Source organism: Hetaerina americana, unplaced genomic scaffold (genome assembly GCF_022747635.1).
Source record: "Hetaerina americana unplaced genomic scaffold, ioHetAmer1.1.p SCAF_8, whole genome shotgun sequence".
Classification (NCBI taxonomy): domain Eukaryota; kingdom Metazoa; phylum Arthropoda; class Insecta; order Odonata; family Calopterygidae; genus Hetaerina; species Hetaerina americana.
The window spans coordinates 44,447,665-44,468,830 of NW_027287427.1; the positions used below are offsets into that span (position 1 = coordinate 44,447,665).

The 21,166-nt window shown below is 39.9% G+C and overlaps 1 protein-coding gene across 1 annotated transcript in view; it reads left to right on the forward strand.

The window, feature by feature from the left end:
• The window catches only part of LOC139698004 (microtubule-associated protein futsch), a 51,588-nt gene that overhangs the window by 26,318 nt on the left and 4,104 nt on the right, over positions 1-21,166 (forward strand). Inside the window, exons 4-8 of the mRNA XM_071596860.1 lie at positions 15,251-15,445; positions 15,907-15,981; positions 17,210-17,279; positions 17,970-18,088; positions 19,312-19,399. Coding sequence (XP_071452961.1) covers positions 15,251-15,445; positions 15,907-15,981; positions 17,210-17,279; positions 17,970-18,088; positions 19,312-19,399 — 547 coding nt within the window. The remainder of the gene's footprint in view (positions 1-15,250; positions 15,446-15,906; positions 15,982-17,209; positions 17,280-17,969; positions 18,089-19,311; positions 19,400-21,166) is intronic.

The following is a 21,166-nucleotide window of genomic DNA, read 5'->3' on the forward strand; positions in this document are numbered from 1 at the left end:
AGTCGATACACTTGTTCCAGCGGCGTTCCCATTCCTGGAACGCTCCCGCGAAGGCATCATCGGGAACCTCTCGAAGACTCGTCGTCGACCTCTTCTCTGCCCTCCACGAACATCTTGTGCCACCGAAAGATCATGTTTCTGGACATGGCTGACTCGCCGTAAGCCTGGTTAATCATACCGACAGTTTCGGTAGACGATTTCCCAAGCTTTACCGCAAATTTGATGGAATAACGCTGCTTCGGCATCGCGTTCCGTGACGTGGGTCGAGCGTGGAGGTTCGCGTTAACAGAGGTCCTCACTACACCACAGCTCAGAGCCGACTGCCTTTTTCAGCGTCGCTTGCCAACATACCCCCCTCCAATCGCAGCCCGTCAGAGCGGTGCTGGGCGCGCCTGGAGCGGCGCGCCCAGCCCAGGAGTCAGTACACTTATTTTCCGGACGAACCCTGTATATTTGTTTTTTGGGTGCTTATTTTAATTTTTAAATTGTGGTCGTTTTTTTACCTTAAAACCGGGTATTTCTATTTCTCTCCTTAAATCTTCTCACTCTTGGTCGTTTTTAACTACTTTATACATCGCCCCTAACCTACCCCTATTTTGCAAACTCTCCCATTTCAGAATGTCCTACATGTCCGTTACGCCATCCTAAGTTTCACCTTTCTGGTGGTTTCTCCTTTCTACTGTTTCAGAAAAAAATAGGTCGTAGAACTTGAACCCAATACGCATTAGGTGAGCTCTTCTGTGATCTATCAGGACAACCTTCGGTGTAATTACTGTCGACGACATACTTGTAGTATTATAAGCCATATCATGAGGTCCATGTTATAATTTTGTGCTAGCTGCCTTATCTTAATTGGTAACTATTTCGCGAATGGAAAAAATGTAATGACACCTGTGGTTCTTTTCTTTTGTTACTAGTTCTGTTTGGTGGAGATATTCCCGTTGCCGGGAAAGAACGGCTGTCATTGATGGAGACACGTATTTTTCAGCATCCAATTAGGTCTACCGATAGAGGGTTTAATTAGCGAATGGGCCCTACGAGGGTCAGAGGTCGTATCTTGTTGGCTTGGATCGACTGTTACTATTAAATGTGTCCTCCTTCGGATACTTCCGATAATCTCCCAATCAACGAGAAGTTCCCCGACAAGGGCCACCGCTATTCATTGTTGGGAACCTTAAATGCCTTAAACGTGTCTCGCGCAATGTAATTCAGAGATTAACATTTTCGTAAAACGCTGTGTGTACACGTAATTTGACAGCTGTGTTGGATGTAACTTTCTCAAACTCGTCCCTTAATAGCATGAATGAGTCATGATACGACCCTGAAGAAGTTCTGCCATTAATATTTCCCAATCAAGGAATGCAGTAGAAAGACGATAGTAACGCTCCTAAATGATCATATGAATGAAATTTCCTATCAATATTGAAAGTCAATCGTTTATTTGAATGTCCGCAGAATTTTTAAATAGAAACTCTCAGAATCTATCGTAAGTACACGCAACCATTGATGAATTTCCGAGAATTACTCTAGACAGGGCTTTTAAGTAATCAGTTCAAAATTAATCAGATTACATTACCCGAGTATTTTTCATGTTGATTGCCTGCAGTGAATTTATACCTGAAGTTGGCAAAATTCATATGAAATGAATTTCGATTATGATATTTTGACAGTGGCCATGATTACCCTCTCGATTAAAATGACTTTCTTGGAAATCAGCTACGAACGATATTGGTGACGCGAGTGGTTACTCAAAAATTTTGCTCTTGGGCTACGATTTCATAGATATCCCTTTCTTATTATATATGATACACCGTACTGGCTTCCCACCCAGAGGGCCCGGGTTCAAATCCCGGCGGTGTTGAATATTTTTCAGAGGTATCTCGATCCCTGCTTGAGGTGCTTTGTGGAGGGCACTTTGAGTGAGTACGCCGTCCGTCGGATGGGACGTTAAGCCGCGGACCCCTTGGCGCCTTTCGTAAAGAGTAGGCTAATGCCGACGCCGGGTTTCTCTCCACCCTTCATCCTTTCCTATCCATCCCCTATGGCGCAAATGACCTCAGCTGTCGGTCGCCTCCCCTCAAAACTACTACTATATGATACACGATGGTGCACAAGTGTATGTATTCTCTCAAGGTCATGCGTTTTGAATACATTGTCTCTATTGCTTATATTTCAATGAGATCGTTCGGTAAGCCGCTCGTATTCCCCTCGATACGTTCGAGGCGCGTTCGGGTTCTAAGATATCCTAAATTTTTCTCAGAAATTGTACAAAGATGCGGTAGAGCTTTACGTAAACTCCACCGTGAGCGATCTTTATGAATAGAAGAAGAGAAAACAGAGAACCCTGTGCACTGCGCCGAGCAGTGCTCAGGGTTCGTATTACTTCCGATAGGGTGAGAAATGTTTTCAGTGTTTAAAATGGCGTCAATTAGTGTGCAAGAACAGTTGAACCATCCGTTATCTCGACTGCTATGGTTTAAAACACGTCGAAAGTAATCATAAATAAAAATGACACCTGCGGTAGTGGTGTTGCGGATGTGTAAAAATGTGCGTTCGGCTGTGTTGACATTTCAAAGAAAAACGAACTTCCTGTGACAGCGAACCCAAGAAGCCTCGATCACGGACCAGCCGGTTTTTGTAGTGGGCAGAAGCGATCACTGAAGTAGCGTTCTAAACGGCCATGAAATCATGGCGACATTGTGATGAATCAGTTCGTCTACAAGGATAGTATATTGAAAAGTAACTGAGTTTCAACTATCTGGTGTATGTGGTTTGTCAGGAAAAATAGAAAAGCGTAGAACTTGATGGCACATCTCGTGGTTCCCAATCTCCGGGGTGGATACTTGGATGTAATACATATTTTTAGTTTCTTTCACGTATTTTCAGCATCAACATAATTTAGATTGTGAAAGTACTCTTAAACTAGGTATATCATAATTGTGTTTTTGTGTAACAAACGTTGTGTATATTCTGTGGTTTCTTAGGGTTGATGTTTAACCTTGATGGGCATTCCAATTGTGTGCATTTGATAGCTATTTTTTGATCACTGGTGTATATACCAGGCAAAGTGTATCCGAAATTTGTAGACAGAGGTGGGCAACTTATTGACTGCATAGAACCTGAGAAATATATTTAAATGATTGTTTCAATTATTTGAATATATTTCAATTAATTCTAATACATTTGATGAGAGACATAGATAATGTAAATTTTTTATGTAAAACGTATTTATGAGTATTGTGTTAAGTGTTAATGTGATAAATTTTATTTTTAGCACAATTAGATAGCATTCCTATAAAACAAAATATATTTATTATTAAACTTCGCTCTAATTCCGTATTATTTACTTCTGAGCTTTCTTATGCAATCCATCGAAAGTAATAAAAAACATCATTAAAAAATTTGCTGTACATAAAAGTGTTTTTGATTTCAACATGTCATATGAAAGTAATTGTTTTCTGATTGAGGAAAGCCATTTCATTAAAAATAATTTTTGTTTGATGTCAAAAGTATTCCGTAATCAACTGCATTTTAGAAGTAATCTTTACACCTCTGGTTGTCAGCAGATCCAATTGATGAAAAGCGACTTGCCGTTCCTTTATCTATTTCTGCATGGTACTGTGCAAGCCACCGCTAGAGTGTGTGGTAGCGGGTAGTTCGACACCTGGCATGCAACATCGAAAGTTTTACAAAACATATGTGTTACAAAAAATAAGTCTGAGACCGATGGTTCATTTGGACTGACATTTGGCGATTTTATATCGGGATTTGAAACGATGCTTGTGCCTATCTCCTTAACTGAGGAAATATTTATTTAGCAAGCACCTTAGAACATCATTCCATAGCAGATTTCACCACTTGAGGGAGACGCGTGAGTAATCAAAACCTCTTCATGCAGTTCAATTAAGAAACGAAGATTCGGAAACGCTCTAATGTGCGACAAGTCCATTGTTGAGTGTGGAGGTTAGAATAAAAAGCCGCCTTTCCAAAATTTCTTCGGTATTAAACACTCCTGCTACATGGCTGTCAAGTTACAGTCTATAGACGTACGTGCAAAAAACACATGGACGTGACGTGCTTTGTTTTAAAAATTTCATGTTCATTAATTGGAGCCGTCAACTATCGTGTTCGGGCGCTACGGTTTAACTTATAACGTCGTCATTATCTCATGGATTTCGACAATCACAACAAAAACATAGAGGAAGTCAGTTTATCAAAGCGTTCTAAATACTGAGCCAGCAGACGGAAGACTTTCGTAGGCGATTAAAATGACTTGCGATTAACTTGAACCTTTCTCTTTACGTCCAAGTTGGTGAACTAACTTTTAGGACTCCTAGAAACAAATGTTGTATACAACAAATGTTGTAACACATGCCAGTTGAAATCTTAGACAGTTAGATAACACTTCGGAGAGCTTTTGTAATTAAGCATGCGTTTAGTGCTGCAGGAAACAGGTAATACGTATTTCAAAAATAGCGACACGAGTTTAGTATTCTAAATAATTGGTAAATAGGCGATGCCATTTGTGATGGAAACATATTTAATGACTTAAATCACTCGTTCACTGAATCCCTAACATTTGACCAAGCCAGTGTGACATACTACGCTGTAAAAAACAGAAAATTCGCTCCGCGTCATTGCAGTAATTATAGGTATGTCGTCGCATGAGGCAATGCATAAGAAAGATGAAATTACTCGGAGAAGTTATCAAGAGCGTGGCAGCAACAGATCGATGACATCAGATACAACTTAATCTGGAATTAGATAAAATACCATATATGGCCATATTGATGGGCAATCAAAGCATCGCTGTTGAATCAATATAAAAAACATTGGGTGTTTCTCAGTATGTTAATGTTCAACATGCTTCGTTCAATTTGATCAGGTGTTTTGATATAGAGATCGCTCGGATTAGGACCCGAGCCCTCCAATCAGTGAAAGTCACTACGCCGCCCACTCCTGTATAATGCCAATGCAAGTATGGACGGGATCGGGGACGTCAAGCCCTCCACCGTATTCCTTTGTTGTAAAACGTACAATATGGCGTAGGAATGCTTTACCTTTTTACATCCCTATTATTTTGACAACCAGAAAATTTTACTATAAATTTGATATGATTTATCTATTTTGTTTAAAAAAATAGTTTATTTAAATGGAATGCTAGGTTTTAAGTTTGTTGAATTAATGCAGATTTTAGTGGCAATTATTATTGGTTGTGGTCATTTGATGCAGTTCGTATTTTCTGCGTTCGCAGTTCTCTTTCTTGCCTGGCAAGATATATGAGTATCGAGAATAGTTTTTTGTAGTTCTGGTGGCCTAAGTTCTTATTTTACGCGGTATGAAAATATTTACAATGCTTGGTTGAAGTTTGATTTTTCTTGCCTTTACTTGTGTGCTTTCTATCCTTCATTTCCAATGTACATTTTTCGAAACTTAAGAAATGTGGCGATGTTCAGTGCGTGTCCATCAGAAAAGGTACCTTAAACTTTGAATTACCAATTATGATTTTTTCCATCATGAAGGCTTAGTTACGCTTACTGTATTAGTAAAAGTGAGACAGCCCCCCCCCCCCTACGTCCACCTTTGTTCAAATCACCATAATTGACGTCCCTATAAACCAGAGTAGTTTTCGCTGTCGATAGAAGCGGCCGATGGGGTTCGAACCCGTGGCCTTTTAGCTCTGGAACGCAGCACGCTTCCCACCGCCCCACATCCGATCCAATTGTTTTGGTGACGCAACCGAACAACACTCGGCTCCCCGGTCTCTGAACCCGTGGTGCATTCGCGGCCGCGTCGGCGGGGGCCCAGGTCGCGTCCCTAAAAACTTCACCAGCCAGTCATTTGTTTCCTCCCCCCCCCTCCCCAGTGAAGTGGGGGAGGGAACGAGGAAAATCTCCCACCCCGTTTCCTCGCCGAATAATCTCCACCAGTCCTCATCCCCTTCCCCTTCACCCGTCTTTCCTTCGATACCCCTTTAAAAAAACCCGTCCCCAGAATCCCCCCCTCCACCATCGCTCCCCCTCTTCCCCGCGCTGAGCGAGAGAGAGGCGCTTCCTCGCTCCATCAGTGTGTGTCACCGAGGGCTCTTGATGGTATCAATCCTTCTCCCCTCGCCCGCCGACGTCCTCCACTTTTCCCTCCCGCGCCTCTCCTGCACCCGAGAGTGCGTCTCGTCGTCTTCGCCGTTGGGCAGTGCTCCGAGCCCGGTACCCAGCAACCAGTGCGTCGTCTCACCGTCTCGCACCGGCCACCACCGTGGACCGCATCAGTGACTCGGGGGTCCTCGAGCCTCGAGGCTGACCTCTCTGGAAGGGGATCGAGAGGAAGATGAACTTGGATAAGGTCATTCTCTCATGGGTCGAGCGTCTGTGTCTTTTCTGAGGGTGCTTGGGTCGTCCCGAGGATGACGATGGGTGTGGACCCGTTTGGTCGAGTCGGGATGTCCCACGTTCTAGGCCAAAGTGACGTGTTTTCGGCCGGAGTGCATCTCGCGTGGATCTGTTCTAAAGTGTGCCGTCATACTCCCGATGCCTTATTTGACCATACCTGATTGAAAATTCATCCTTGCTACGTGATTTATCGGGTGCCAGATCTTCCTGGAAAAGAATATGTGGTACAGGGAAAGGAACTGCCCCCTCCTACCCTTATGTGTGATTTTCACGCACCGTTGGGATAGTGCTTGCTTATTGTGGTCGATAGTTTGGTTGTTCCGTGAGTTTTGAGCTCAAAGGGGTGATCAGTAGTTAGCCGATTGGTTTGTCGAGATAGGCCGAGGTCTTAATACGGTAGGGGCTCAACTACGAATGAAAAGTCCGTGCATATGCATGTAAACGATACTCCGCAAACCGCCGCGGGGACGTGTGGCGAAAGGTGTTTTAGGGTATCAGCCTATCTCCCGCAAATATTTCATATGTGGTTATAAGTATGCATTTAAGTTTTGCACCAACGAGCATACACGCACACGCCCCCATTCGTGATCCACCATGCAGTAAAGTAACGTTTGACCGAATCATTAATTTTTGCTATTTTAAATAAAAGGATATTCGGGTGCTTGGGATCGATTTCGTTACGACTGTGTGTCCTGCGTTGAAGAACGAGTATTTGAAACTGTCAGCGACGGTGTCTGTCGCTCTCATGTCATTCGGTGGTCGAATATACCATTATATGTTGGGGCCACAATAATTCACTTCATGTCACAATAAGTATTCTATTATTTCTCTATGATCCGTAGTTGTTTCCTAAAGATAAGACAGCTAAACGAAGGATGGGACCGGTATTACCCAGGATAAAACCCGCCGCGCTTTTAAAAGCTTTCAGTCCGCATCCGCCTTCGCCCGATATGCCTTGTCTGTCAGATGAAAGGGAGAGGGGAGAATCGGATCTCTTTAGCTCCCCAGTGATTTTCCGGACGTCGCTAAATATTTTGGAGCTATAGAGCTGGAAAAATTATTCGAAAGAGATTTCAAATCTTTTTAACGGCATTATGCCTTCCATAATGAAGTTTAGAATATGGGTCACATTTGGGAGGTGCATTGATCTCGATTCCGTGAAGGAAGTCCCATCATTTGTCCCCCGTCGGCACGTAACAACGGGAACAGCCTTCTGCATTCCACAGTACCATTGGGTTGACGTAAATCAGGCAAAAGATATCAAATCCACGCGGCACATTAAGAGTAATAGTCGTTTAAGGGCCCATCAGTGTCTAAGATTAATAATAAAATTACTTATGAATGAAATAAATTGTCAAAATAAAATCCACTAGCGGCTATGACCGGCATTGCTGGACCAAATTATGCGTACGGATGTTACTGGATTTCATTTGTATTGTGGGCTTTTTTATGTACATAGGTAGTTTCTTCATAACGGTGTCCTTGTTGAGCACGCGATTTTGCAGTTGGTTTTGTGATTACGTCTTCCCTGGAATAATGAACACTGAATCCGAATGGAACAAATAATGCATTTTTGAAGTTAACTTTTAAAGCAATCGTCCGAATCTATCGACTTCATAAACAGCTGTTTACAATATCCTCAGCTGTCGGCTGTTTGTCAAGTATATAATAGCTAGGGAAATTATGCCAAAATTTAACTGTCGCCCCTCATTGAAGTGAATTATACCGTCTTGGCGTGATGTGTCCCCTAAGAAACAAACAAATTAATTTTATTCATAAGCATTATACGCGCGCGTGTGTTTATATATATATATATATATATATATATATATATATACACACACACATATATATTTATCCGCAACCTGTACATGTCTCAGACTACTCAGGTGCCAGTGGGGAAAGGGGAGTCCGGATGGGCAGTGTTAGGGAGAGGTGCAAGGAAGGGTTGCCCATTGTCACCGTTGCTGTCCCACGTATATGTGAAGGAAATGAGGAAATAATTAAAGAGGCATGGGAAGAACTGCAGGTAGGAATGAAAGTGGGCGAGGAATTCGTAAAATCAGTTAGGTTTGCTGATGACCAAGCTTTAGTGTGTCAGTCAGCCAAGGGGTTGCAAGCATTGCTGATTGAATTGAAAATTCAGTGCGACAGGTATGGGATGAGAATCAATATTAATAAAACAAAGGTCATGCGATTTTCTAGAAAGAAAATTGCTAAGCTTAACATTAAAATAGCAGAGCAAAAACTAGAGCAGGTAGAACAGTTTACGTATCTCGGAAGTGTTTTGGACCAACTCGGTCAAAGTAGTAGGGACGTAAGGAGAAGAATTGCGCTAGGCAAAGAGGCTTTCACAAGGAGGAGGGAGTTGATGACGGGGACGTTGAGTAAGGATGTTAAGAAAAGACTCGTAAAAACTTTGATATGGAGCGTAGCTATGTACGGCGCGGAAACGTGGTCATTGAAACAGGAGGGTAGACGTAGACTGGAGGCTTTTGAAATGTGGGTGTGGAGAAGAATGGAGAAGGTGAAATGGACAGAGAAGAAAACAAATGAGGAAGTACTTGGTATGGTGGGCGAAGAGAGGGGTTTGTTTGGAGAAATCCTATGGAGGCAGGAAAATTGGATGAAGGGGGCGTTGACCGGCAGTGGGATGTTGAAGACTGTGATAGAGGGGAGAATATTGGGCAAAAGAGGAAAGGGAAGGAACAGGATAGGGATGTTGGGCGGGATGAAGGGAGGAAGAAAGTACTCAGAGAAGAAGAGGGACCTGATGTAGACTAGGTTGCGAGATTGTGTTTTGCTAGGAGTCACAAAATATTTATTTGGTATGTTTGTCCATCCAAAAACCTACCTTAACTGGTAGATAACCTTATAATGATATGTATTATAAATACACACACACACATTATAAATTAATAATTTTAATTCCGTCGTTTCAGGCGTGGCGTTGTGAAATCCATTCCAACCGAATTGAGTCACAAATAAAATTTTGTTTCCATTCGTCAAATGTTAGTGTTTGAATTCATTGTCCTTAATATCAATAGCATAGCGTTGAAGCACAGCGTAGAAGACCGAGTGAGAAGTATTAAATAATGTCATTAGAATAACAAGAAAAAAATCTTGATTTTTTATGAATTGGTGTGATTCTCTTTTCAAAGCCTTAACCGCGTTTGTATTCATTTGTTAAGTTGTATGGAGTGTTCATAACATTGATTTTATCGCAAATATTCGAGGTCGAACAGGTTTCTTATCGGAAGGACATGCCTTTTGCTCAAACACTGGGAGTTTTTGTCTGTTCGAGGTGATTTTTTTCTTTTTAATATTCTCGCTTTATCCTTTAAAGAAAGACGTCTTCCATCAATCAGAAACGAATCCGCGGATCACGCTCAGAGAGGCGTACAATTCGATGGTCGGTGCGCGTGCGTGCCAAATTCAACACCATACGGAACTTATTGTTTATTAGAATATGGCTTTGTTGATATATGATTACCGTACCAACTGATAATTTATTTACTGCGGTTAATAATACATTCATTCTTACGCATTATGCCAGTCGGAGGATTACTTTATTGCTGCAGTTCTCCAAACTTCCCTCTCTAATGTTTACTTCCGTCCAACATTCCTCTTTGCTTTGCATATTTGTTTGCCCCACGGTTAATCCAATGCGATTTTCTCTCCTATTTTCCCTTTTTTGAAATCAATTTTTCATAATTGGCGGACGGAATTGGAAACTGTGCGGAAGAATAAAATAGCTCAATGAGGGACACCCTCATGGCATAAAAATGAAAGGGGTCACGAAACAGTGCGATCTTTCGAGATTTTTACGATCGATGTTGATCCCTGCGACATTAGTTTTGTGCTAGTGGGTGGAGGGTGCATTTTCCTTTTTCCCTCTACTCCACACCGAGTCGATTTTTCGCCACTTGGAGGGCGGCAATCGCCGAAGGACGCTCCCACCAGAAGGGCTGACAGCCAACCTTAGCAACTGGGGCGCGGTGCCCGAAGTCACTTGTTTCGGAAGTGAGCGCCCGAATCAACGGAAGGTTCGTGGATACGGGATTTTTTTATCAGAGGGTTCCTGTCGTGATGCGCTAAGTGCTGCACTATCGATAGTCACGAATTCCTGTTCTTTTATTCTTCGTTCACGCCTAATTACTCCTTCAAGTTTTTCATTGAGTGTATTTCTTTTTTAATAAAGGCGTGTGATAATAAATGCAAACAAAACGAAGGTTATGCGGTTTTTCAGGAAGAGAAATTAAGTTAAATATCAGAGTTCCTAAACTAGAGCAGGTGGAACGGCGTACCCACCTCGGAAGTGTTCTGGACTAAAATGTGCAAAATAATAGTTGGGATCTATGACGAAGAATGCGTTCGGCAAAGAAGCTTTCGAAAGGAGGAAGGAATTTATGGCTGGGACGTTGAGTTAGGATGTTAAGAAAAGGCTCGTCAAAGTATTAATGTGGAGCGTGGTGTTTTGTATGGCGTGGAAACATGGTCACTGAAGCAGGATGATATAGGCGTAGGTTTGAGATTTTTGAAATGTTGGTGTGGAGAAGGATGGAAGAAGTCAAATGGACAGGGAGGAAAATAAACGAGGAAGTGCTGGGTATGGTGGGGGAGGAGAGAGGATTATTGGGATTGTTTTATTATTGCTATTCCTATTTAATTGCGTGAAATGTGGGAGGAGATAACCATCCTGCAGTTGACCCATCCAAATTGCCTTGAGCGACTAGAAATTACATCGCCTGTCAAAACTGCGTGAATCGAGAAGGTTAGGGTGTGCCACGGGCATGTCAAATGGATGAACGAGATAGCTGTCCCAACTGTTGAGTTCTGGTAATCCCCCTCAGTAACCCTCGGTTGATTACTAGGTAGTGGTAATCCTTCATCCATCCTAGCTGCCTGGCTTAACCCGGATCTAATGCGAGATCTGGGGTGGAAACTCTGGTGTTGCTTTTCGACTACTAGCTGTGGACGTGCGAACTGAAATACTAATTTTCCCCTGCAGCTTGCTCGTAATATAGTAAATTCTGTCTAAGTAGGAATTGCAGCTGACAATGAGATAGCTCCGGAATGCTCCGTTTTTCATTCCTTGTACAGCGAAATAAACGGCCAGGATGTTTTCAAATGTAACCTGAAGGGGCGCCGAAGTACCTGTCTTGTAAAATTTAATTTTCCTTTAAAAAATTAGTTCATAAAAATAATAATTTTTTATTAAAGAACTAAGGATGTAGAGTTTTAGGAGTTGTTTCATCAGGAAAAATCCCCCAAAACAGACCTAAAAATCCTCATTAAAACGTTGGTTTGAAATTTGTTTCTTGCACATTTTTATGTGTAATTGATTATTGTAATATATCTTTTGTTCCGCATATGCCTGGTTCTGTCTTTCAGAGGTGCTTATTTGCTAACAGTGTGATCAGTTTAGGTACGATACGGCAGCAAAATTTTCAGTTTTCAGGGGTGATTCAATGCAGATTGGCCAATGGCTGTTTTTTAAGGAAATTAATGATTGAGCCCTAGCGGGTGTGCTACAATGGAGGATACGACGCTCAATGTTGTAGTTTTAGATTAAGGGCGACCGGAAGGATGGGCCGTTAAGGATGGACTTACTGAAAGGTGCCAAGGGGTCCGAAGTTTAACGTTCCATCCGATGGACGGCATACTCACTCAGCACCTCAAGTAGGGATCGGAATACCACTGAATAATATATGCCGTCTCCAGGATTCGAACTCGGGCCCTCTGGGGTGGAAGCCAGTACGTTAACCGCCGCATCATCCCGATCCTCACGCTCAATGTACAAGTGAAGTTTTCCTTGAGGTTAATTCTACCAAGGAGGATGTTTGAGTTGGTTTTTTCAAAGCGCTTGATGAAAATATAATTTTCCTTAATTTTTTAATTAATTTCCTTCGCCATTCAATGATTCGAAGAAGAATATTTGGGTTTACAGTATGAGCATTTATGCGCAGGCTGCTTTCGCCTTTTACGCTTATGGCTTCGTGAGGCAAGGCGCAAATTGGTAACAAATCGTGGCTATCTTTTCTCCTGTGTGCATCGAACCTTACAACCTTTTGCTAGTTTTCTTAACCTTTCGAAAAGACCTCAAACAAGCATCTAATATCCATGCCTTCCGAGGCACACCACGATATCCCGAACCCCATCGCCATCAAGTGGGTTATCTCCGAAACTTTAATAGTTATTTTCTGTTGTTGGTCTCATATGCTACCTTCTTCTTCGCTTTGATTACTAGGAAGCTAAACTTAAAATACAATTAAACCTGTTTATTGTGCTTTTAACGACAAAAATCAGTCAATAACCTACTCTTTATTTACCACCCTCCTTCCTAGTTTTCTCTTCAGTTCTAGGGCTTCTCCATTGTGACTCTCCTCATCCTCCACTATAAATTATTATAAGCTCAAGTAATCCCTACCATCTTTAGACCGTAACTCATTCTGTGAATTTCTATACTTCTTACATTACATTACACTTCTTATTTAGTATTTTCTTCTGTCGCTGTCCTCACCATCTATTCCCTATTCTCACAGTTGTTTTTTGCATCCTTTTCTGCTGGTCTTCACGTAGCCTTTCAAGTATTTCGTGATTTCACTCACGAAAGTGAGATCATGCCTCATGCTATGGAATCACCTTCTCCTCTGAGCTGAGTCTAGATTCAATGTTGTGTTCCATCGTAACATCATGGTAATTCTTTGCTCCTTCCTCAATTGTATCGTTTAACGAGTCATCATCGCGTATTTTGCCACCACACTTGGGCCAGATTGTCTTGTAGAAGCATAGTCAAGGTAATATTGGTGCGCGGAATGCCCTAGCCTGGATTTTGATCTATTGGGCATTAATGGAGGAATGACTATCTTTGCTTGCACCATAAAAGAATTAGGGGTCATCAAAACCTGCAATCCCTTCAACGTTGTAGTCCACGGGACGGCTTTAGTTTAGTTGGAACATGCTATCAGAGAGGAACAATTCGACAAGTCTGTCTTCACTGCATTCGCCAGGATTCTTTTTCAAATTGCCATCGGTGTTCGCATCAGTTCGGATCAGCTTTAATAATTCTGGTTGCATTGTCTGTAAAAGTTTTTTCTTGAATCACGGACGCGTGCTACGGTTCCCTCAGTGGCGGAGTGCACCTTGCGCTCTGTGTGTGGGGAACCGGAAGGAGGAGACTTCCGGTCCGATAAAAGCCCAGAATTTGAGTGTATTCGTTTCTGTCTCGGAACAACTAACCAAGGACAAAAATCAAGGTCGGAGAATCGGTAAACTTTGAGGAAAAAACATCTCAATGAACATTCACGACATCATGACTCCCTCCAGTGAAAGGGATTAAACCCGATAGTCAACTCTCCTTTCAGCACACACACGGGATTTCGGGCTCGATGGGAAAAATGCACGGGAAAGAGAAAAAGGTTATGAAACCAAGCTAAGATTTGGAAAAATCCTATCCAGAGTGTTACCGGTTTTAACCCATAGAACGTACCCTGCAGGCGTCATTGTTTTCCATGGTTACAACATGATTGTTTATCTGATTAATTCCAGGCTGATATTGGCTGTGATAATCCCTTGTATTCCTTCCAAGTTTTTTGTGGCGAAGCTAATGATGATGCTTATGGCATTGGGATAATCTCATATGTACTGACCACTCTATAATGGTAATTGTCATTTCTTTTGATTGCTTGTCTAGATAACACCCTTTTGGTGATTAAAAACTTGATATAACTGATGTACAAAATCAGGAGGGACTTTGTTTACACCACTTATCTAGCTGTTATCTGTTTTATGAATACAAAAAAAAACCGGATTGATTGAAATAACTCTATTGAAATGTAAAAAACGTGTCTTCATGTCTCCTTAACAGATGGATTTTCGAATAATATAAAAAAAACTAGTCATGTTTGTGTAATTTAATTTTGCTCTTCTGAAAACTGAAGAATCACTATAAAATTGCAGCCATAAACTAAAATGATTCTTTTGTTCTGGTACATTAAATGTTTTGTGTAATTTTGGTTATTCTCTCAAAAATCGGAAAATCAACATTCAAAAAGGGAACTTTAAAATGATTTGGGAACATTTTAAACCATGGTTAACATTTTTTGGAATCTCTATTGTGGTGATGAAATTATTTTTGCTATGAAATTGTTGTCCAGCATTAGAATAGCAATGGCAAATAAGCTTTTATTGAAATACCTTTTGTTTGACATATGTTGTGTGATGTAATTGTTGGCCCAATTAGTTTTTCTTGAATAATTTGGCATTGTCAGCTGAAGTTGAATATCATTATTTGGCAACCTCTCTTTCCAATCAGGGCCACATGCTTGTCAGCTAAGAGTAAGGCTACTTTTGAAAGCAGTATTGGGCCAACTAAATCGCTGTGATTTTAATAATTTTTTTCTTCCTCCTATTACTGATTCATAGTACCATGACCCATATATATATATATATATATATATATATATATATATATATATATATATGGGTCATGGTAGTCCAGGGGGGAGAGCATTTGACTACTGACCGTAGGGTCCTGGGTTCGTCTCCCGGGCAAGTCTCTGGGCACCTGCAGCTCCACCCAAGCTATGTGATATTTCGGGTACCAGATCTTCCTGGGAAACCATAACCGGCACAGGGAAAGGACTAGCCCCTCTACCCTTATGTGTGAATTTCACACGCCGTCGGACTTAGTACTGGGTGAACCCTACCATCACCTACCAAACTGACCTTCAGTGGAGGGAGTGTTAATCTGTGATTTTCCTCATAAAATTAAGTTTCTGGGAAATCATATAGGGTGAAGAATACTGGCTTCAAATTAGTTACTTAAGATTGACCTGTTTGTATGTTTCCTTTTGCAGGCAGAGCTATTTGATGCTGTGAGGAGACGACGCTGGCGGGGCCATTCGCAGGACAGAGAGGACAACGGTGATGAGGTGAGAGGTGCAGCTGCCTCTGCCGGCCGAAGCAGTGATGAGGAGGAAGACCTCGGCCTTCCAAGAAGTCCCTGTAACTCCCCTTCATCTGGTGAAGCAGGACTGCGCTCTGATCAAAAGGTATTACTTGCTTGGTTCTGCTTTAGTGTTGTTAAAAATTGACCTATAAGTGCTCTTTTTTTGCAAAGCATGATGAATGTATCACTTGTTCTAGTCCAAGGTTTTAGCCAGTTCCTCGAGGAGGCTATTTTTGTGGCACTTATGTATAGGTCATATCTTTAAGGTGAACCATTCTGCCCATAGTTTAAGCTTACAACCGATTCTCTTTGAGTCACTAAATGAAAAACTGGCCTGTTTTATTTTCTGTTGTTCAATTAGTTTCAAAATTGTTGTACGGAATGCTGTATGATTTTTACCATATTTTGAAATATTATTATTGAGGTACACAGTAAATCAAGCTGACCAAAGAAAGTGCTAAAGCACCCATGTCTGACATAAATGCTGTTGATAGTAAACTTAAATATATTAACACAGCTTTGTTGAATATTTTGGCTGACTTCAGTTTTATTTATTTTTTCCAGGAAATTCAGAGCAAGTCTCACAGCACTTGCAGTGAGGGGTCACTGCTCAGCATGGGAAGTTCAGATATGGATGAGGTGTGTATACTTGTGTTTGGCAATAGAAATATGCACAAAACAAAACAGAACTGTTAATGGGGGTGACTGGTTGAATATTAGCAGTTTATATACTTGAATGAAAAACCATTTATTTGTTTGGAGTGCCACTTGCATTCATTGCAAGGTATTTTAAGAGGACAATTGATCTATATATCATCTAACTACCTAGAGGACTATCTATTACCTATCTATTGTGAGCATGAGAGGTTCATAACTCCTATTATAAGATTAGCTCCACTTAAAATTATCACATTAAGTATCAGGTTGATGCATGCAGTTATCGATATTGCCAATAATAAAATATTGATTTAATCAAAATAAGAGGTGTTTATATGAAGATCTATGCCATTTGATCAATGTCCACCATCAGAGATTTTCACCATGGAGGACAGTGCATTTATCTGTTAGCCCTTAGGTCATGGACTTTGTCCTAACTGGGGAATGGGAAGCAATATGATTGTAATTTCATGCCCCTTTCTAGATACTGTTACCATTTTTATAAAATGTTTTTTACTGGTCAAGATTTTCTTGACACCCAAAGACTTCCGCCGCCACACTGCTAAGCCTTTCTGAATTTGACATTATTCTGCCATATTAGAATGAACCATTTTTGAACGCTCCTTATTTTCTGCCTCAATTCCAGTCAACATGTCGTATCATTTTCACCCTTGAATAACTTGCTTACTCAACATTTTCCCCAACAGTCTCCAGCAGCTATTTTATGGTCTCCAACATTCCTCTCATTATCACCTGAATTCACTATGTCAAATATCTCGTAGCAACCTCCCATGTCATGCCTAACATTTCGTTTTTTCCCTTCCTGTTGATTTTTTATATTTTCCAATCTTCAGGAGTATGGTTACATCAAAATACATATCGCTATATAGAAATTATGTTTTTTGCAAAAAAACGTTGTGTGCCAGTTTATTTATCATAGGAATACATGGAATATGGGCACTTTTTTTTAAACTTTGATTCACTTTTCGTCTTCAAGTAGCCTAAATCCCTTGCAAAACAGTATCTGCCTGTATTTATTTCTGTAGATATTTGAGAAATCAGTGTATTTTGTCTATCTATGAAAGCCCATTATGACTTAATTTAATGTATGCACTGCATTTAAATGCTGTGTTTAATTATAACTGAAATGTCCCCTGTTGAGTTTATTTTCCATAGTGGCTAATAAATTACAACGTTTATCACATTGCAGGACTCCCAGGGACACTTTTCTGGTCATTCCTCGAAATTGTCATTGCAGGAGAAGTCTAGCAGTCAGTATGGTAAGTCATCTAAACTTATTAAAAGACATTTTTTGTTGCCAAGCAATTCTTTTAAACATTATTTTAATCATCTTGTGCAGAGTACAATTGTAAGTTTTTAATCACATTTCAAGAGTTTCCACTCTCTTGGGTGGTCTTTCTATAGACCTAAACAAAGTCTTTGATGTATGTTTTGAGTTGTAATAAGTGGGAGTTGTTATATGTTGAGAATGAATATATGTGTGGAGTTGGTACCGCCAAAACCCTGTGTCATAGGGATTCCCGAAATGTGCCCACCATGTTATAAATATCTGAATTTGAGTTAATTAGCATGTTTTAAATGAATATTTATTTAATAAAACTTAATGCAAATATTTATTCATGTTAAATATTAGTTTATTCTTTGATTGTGTTCCGATTTTACACACTTGAAAAATGATTTTTAAATATTATCGGTAATGAAATATGACACGAAAAATGCAAACCTATCTGTGTGTACTCAAATTAAATATCTTTTCTTACATTTATTTCGTCATACCCTATTATTGATTTTTTTATGTGATGTCATTGGGCATTAATGTATGAGCATCGATGTGATTATGATGAAAGAGATCTTTGTTTCTCACGATACCTTATTTTTACTTTTGGCATATTGTAATGATTTGTTCTTTGATGATGTACCCATTATGCCAAAAAATCTTTTTTGCAAAGACCTTGAACTGGACCTTGGTGCCACTGCTGAGCCCCTCAGCCATAGTGCAGCACGTCACAAGATGGCTGTGAGGCCAAAACGCACCCATGGTGCTCCAAGACTCAGACGCTTAAAAGAGGTGAATTTTTTCATTAATATTTTAAAAGTCAGTTTTGATACGCTATGTTTACCATCTCTGATATTGAGCCCAGCACAACCTCGGATTGATCCACCAACAGTCTCGTCCTGATGAATTCGCTGGCATGGATTTGAATTTGCCTCATTGTGAACCATTAATAATCCTAATGGGATCTTGCTCGAGTCCATTGACCCATAAGTCTGATATGTAATTTTTCATCTGCATCATAGGACTAACCTATTTGATTTTGCATAGAAGTAGAATGTGTCAAAGAAAGTAGTGGGCTACTATTCTAACATGTATCATCAATATTCCTATTTATCAATCCAAATCTGATATATATTTTTTAGTATTTATAAAAAATTATTTAGATACATGATAGATTTGATTCCTATGGTCATCATAAGAAATGCCTTTCTCAGTTTAGTGGATACTTACGTATGACACATAAGTTTTGTGCATTCCTTTGTATGTTTTTAGCCCTGAAATAGATTTATAAATACATCAAAACATGGGCAGATAACAGGGGTGTTTTTCATGACCAAATTCCATTTAAAAACTCAGAATACGGTGTTTATTTTGTGTTCCTAACAGTGGAATTGTCTGCAATTTTGTTTTTATGCGTGCTCATCTATTCCTGAGACATTTAATAATCCTAGCCTTGTGAATATTCTCTGGAGTGATGACATCAACATGTCGTGAATGAAAAATTAGGGATCTCATTTCTTACTGGCTACACGGTATGAGCATTTAGAAAGGAAATCATTCCATATGGGATGCATTTTTTCCTTCATTTGAAAGGGAGTCTTAAGTTTAAAATTTTTTGTTGCAAATTGATGGTAAGGTTGAGATTGGCAGATCACTATATGGGCCAGAATGGCATTCATCATCATATAATTGACCAGCAGGATAACCATATCATAGTGCTTTTCTGTCAATCCCTATTTCCATGTCTTATCAGGGTAAAATCATAAACAAGAAGTTCTATATTTCAATTCTGAGTGTGATTTCAACTCAAAAAAATATATTGGTCAACTGATCAAGTATTCCAGCTACAGATTGGGAAATCATTTGCCACTGTAATGAGATGTCTCAGTTTGTTCTCCTTTTCATGATCATACATTAATGTGGCTATTCCGCTTAGTGTTTAAAATTTCTTTTATGGGTTGTTGTTGGGCTTTGACCATTGAAAAATGTGTTTTTGTCATAATTCATTTCGTCAGGTAACATCTCTTGGTTCCTTGCCTACCACTCCTGAAGTAAATGAAGATTCTGGCCGTTGTAGCAGCCCAGAGACAAGTTTCAACCAAGGTATTTGGTTTCATTATTTTATTGTTTTACTTGTTGGAGAAACATGGAAAATTGTACTAAACAAGTAGGTACTTAGCTCTTATTCTTCACTTGGTGAAGGCTGCACTTCTTCGGGTCCAAATTTTGTGTGTGCTTTGATTTGACGTGTGCATTTTTGATGCATGAGGAGCCCACCCCACTATTTCTTGGAATTGATTGGGCCTTTTAAGTGTACTTTGCCACTTTTAACCTTCGGCAGGTTTTACGAATTGGTGATTACTTCTAGTTGGTGTTATGACATAAAAAGTTTAGATGCAGAGATGGATTTGTCTTTTTATTTTTGGTTGAGTAAGTGATTGAGTTATTTTGATTGTTCATTTTTAATGGCTGAAGAAGGTGGAGTTGATTTGCATCTAAAACATGGGCGAAAAACATGCTTGCATGGCGGTATTTAATGTGGTGGGAATTTATCGAGCACTTTTGATGATTCTAAGCTTCTTTGTAACCCAGGATTGCATTGACTGCGGTAAGTTGCTGGGTAAATCATTGGCTTAGACCAGGATTTTTATTTCAAATACAGATTTGGAGTCTCCAATCCAGTAAATTGAACCACCGCATAAAATTATTTTAATTGCCCATTCCTAGGTATCTTCATTTAATTCTCTTTATCCGAATTACAATTCTGCTCAGTCAGGTTTTGATTTCGGTGCAATATTGATTTGATTCAATTTAATTCAAGTTCAACCCCATTTAGGTCGAGATATTGACACACACTCCTTTGTTCTCAAGGAAGTAACGATGACCAAATTTTATGTTGTGCAATTGATATGGCATTAAGGGAAGTCTAATGTATTGGGTGAAGTCAACAGTTTTGTGCTCTACCTCAGGCTGAGCTCTGATGCAAACCAATCGTTTCTTCCCCCTGAGAAACCAGGTGACAATACAATTATAGATTAATAGGATCCCAGGAGTATTTTGGCCATCAGAAGCATTCAGAAGTCAAGTCAAAAAGAGATAGAAAGTTGATTTCATAATGATTGTTGGAATTTGCTACTGCAATTCAAATCGATTCTTCTCCAATCAATTTTAGGAGGTTGATTTTTCTATATTAATTGGTATGTGATACTTTTTTTAACAGCTACATGAAAACATGTGGTATCAAAGTGGTTACATTTAAGCTGAGAATAATTTGAATATTACTTGTTAGAGAAGTCAATATCAACAGACAGAGGCTTCAAATTAATCCATGTGAGGAGGACTGTTATAAATAAAAATTTTCCTTCCACACTTGCCCCACTCCTTCTTCTCCCCTTCTTGTCGATAAATCCTCATAGGTTGCACAAAAAGTGTAAGTATTAATGTACTCTTTTGAGTATTGAGTAGGTGTTCATTCACTTTGGAAAAGTGGCCAGTAAAGATCATGGAATGTTAACCAATACTCCGGGATATATCAGTAAGATTTCCTGAGAAAATGATCAATCAACACGAACCATGAAAGATTAAATGAAAAATTTAATTTACTTCACTAAGTTCTTTATTTAAATTGAATTTATTTTACCAAGATGGTGTTACATGCTACAGAACCCCTTCAGTTTGTTGTTAATGTATGCCTTAAAGACAGTTGTAGCTTATGGCAGTCCACTTACTGGCATATGTCTTAAATATCTGCCCATGAATGATTGTTGAGATACAGATGTTCCCCACGCATGTTCCACCTGCATGTACTGGGAATTGGGTGTTGTGATTTTAAAACCCATACTGGTTATCTTAATAATAGCCATAGGATGA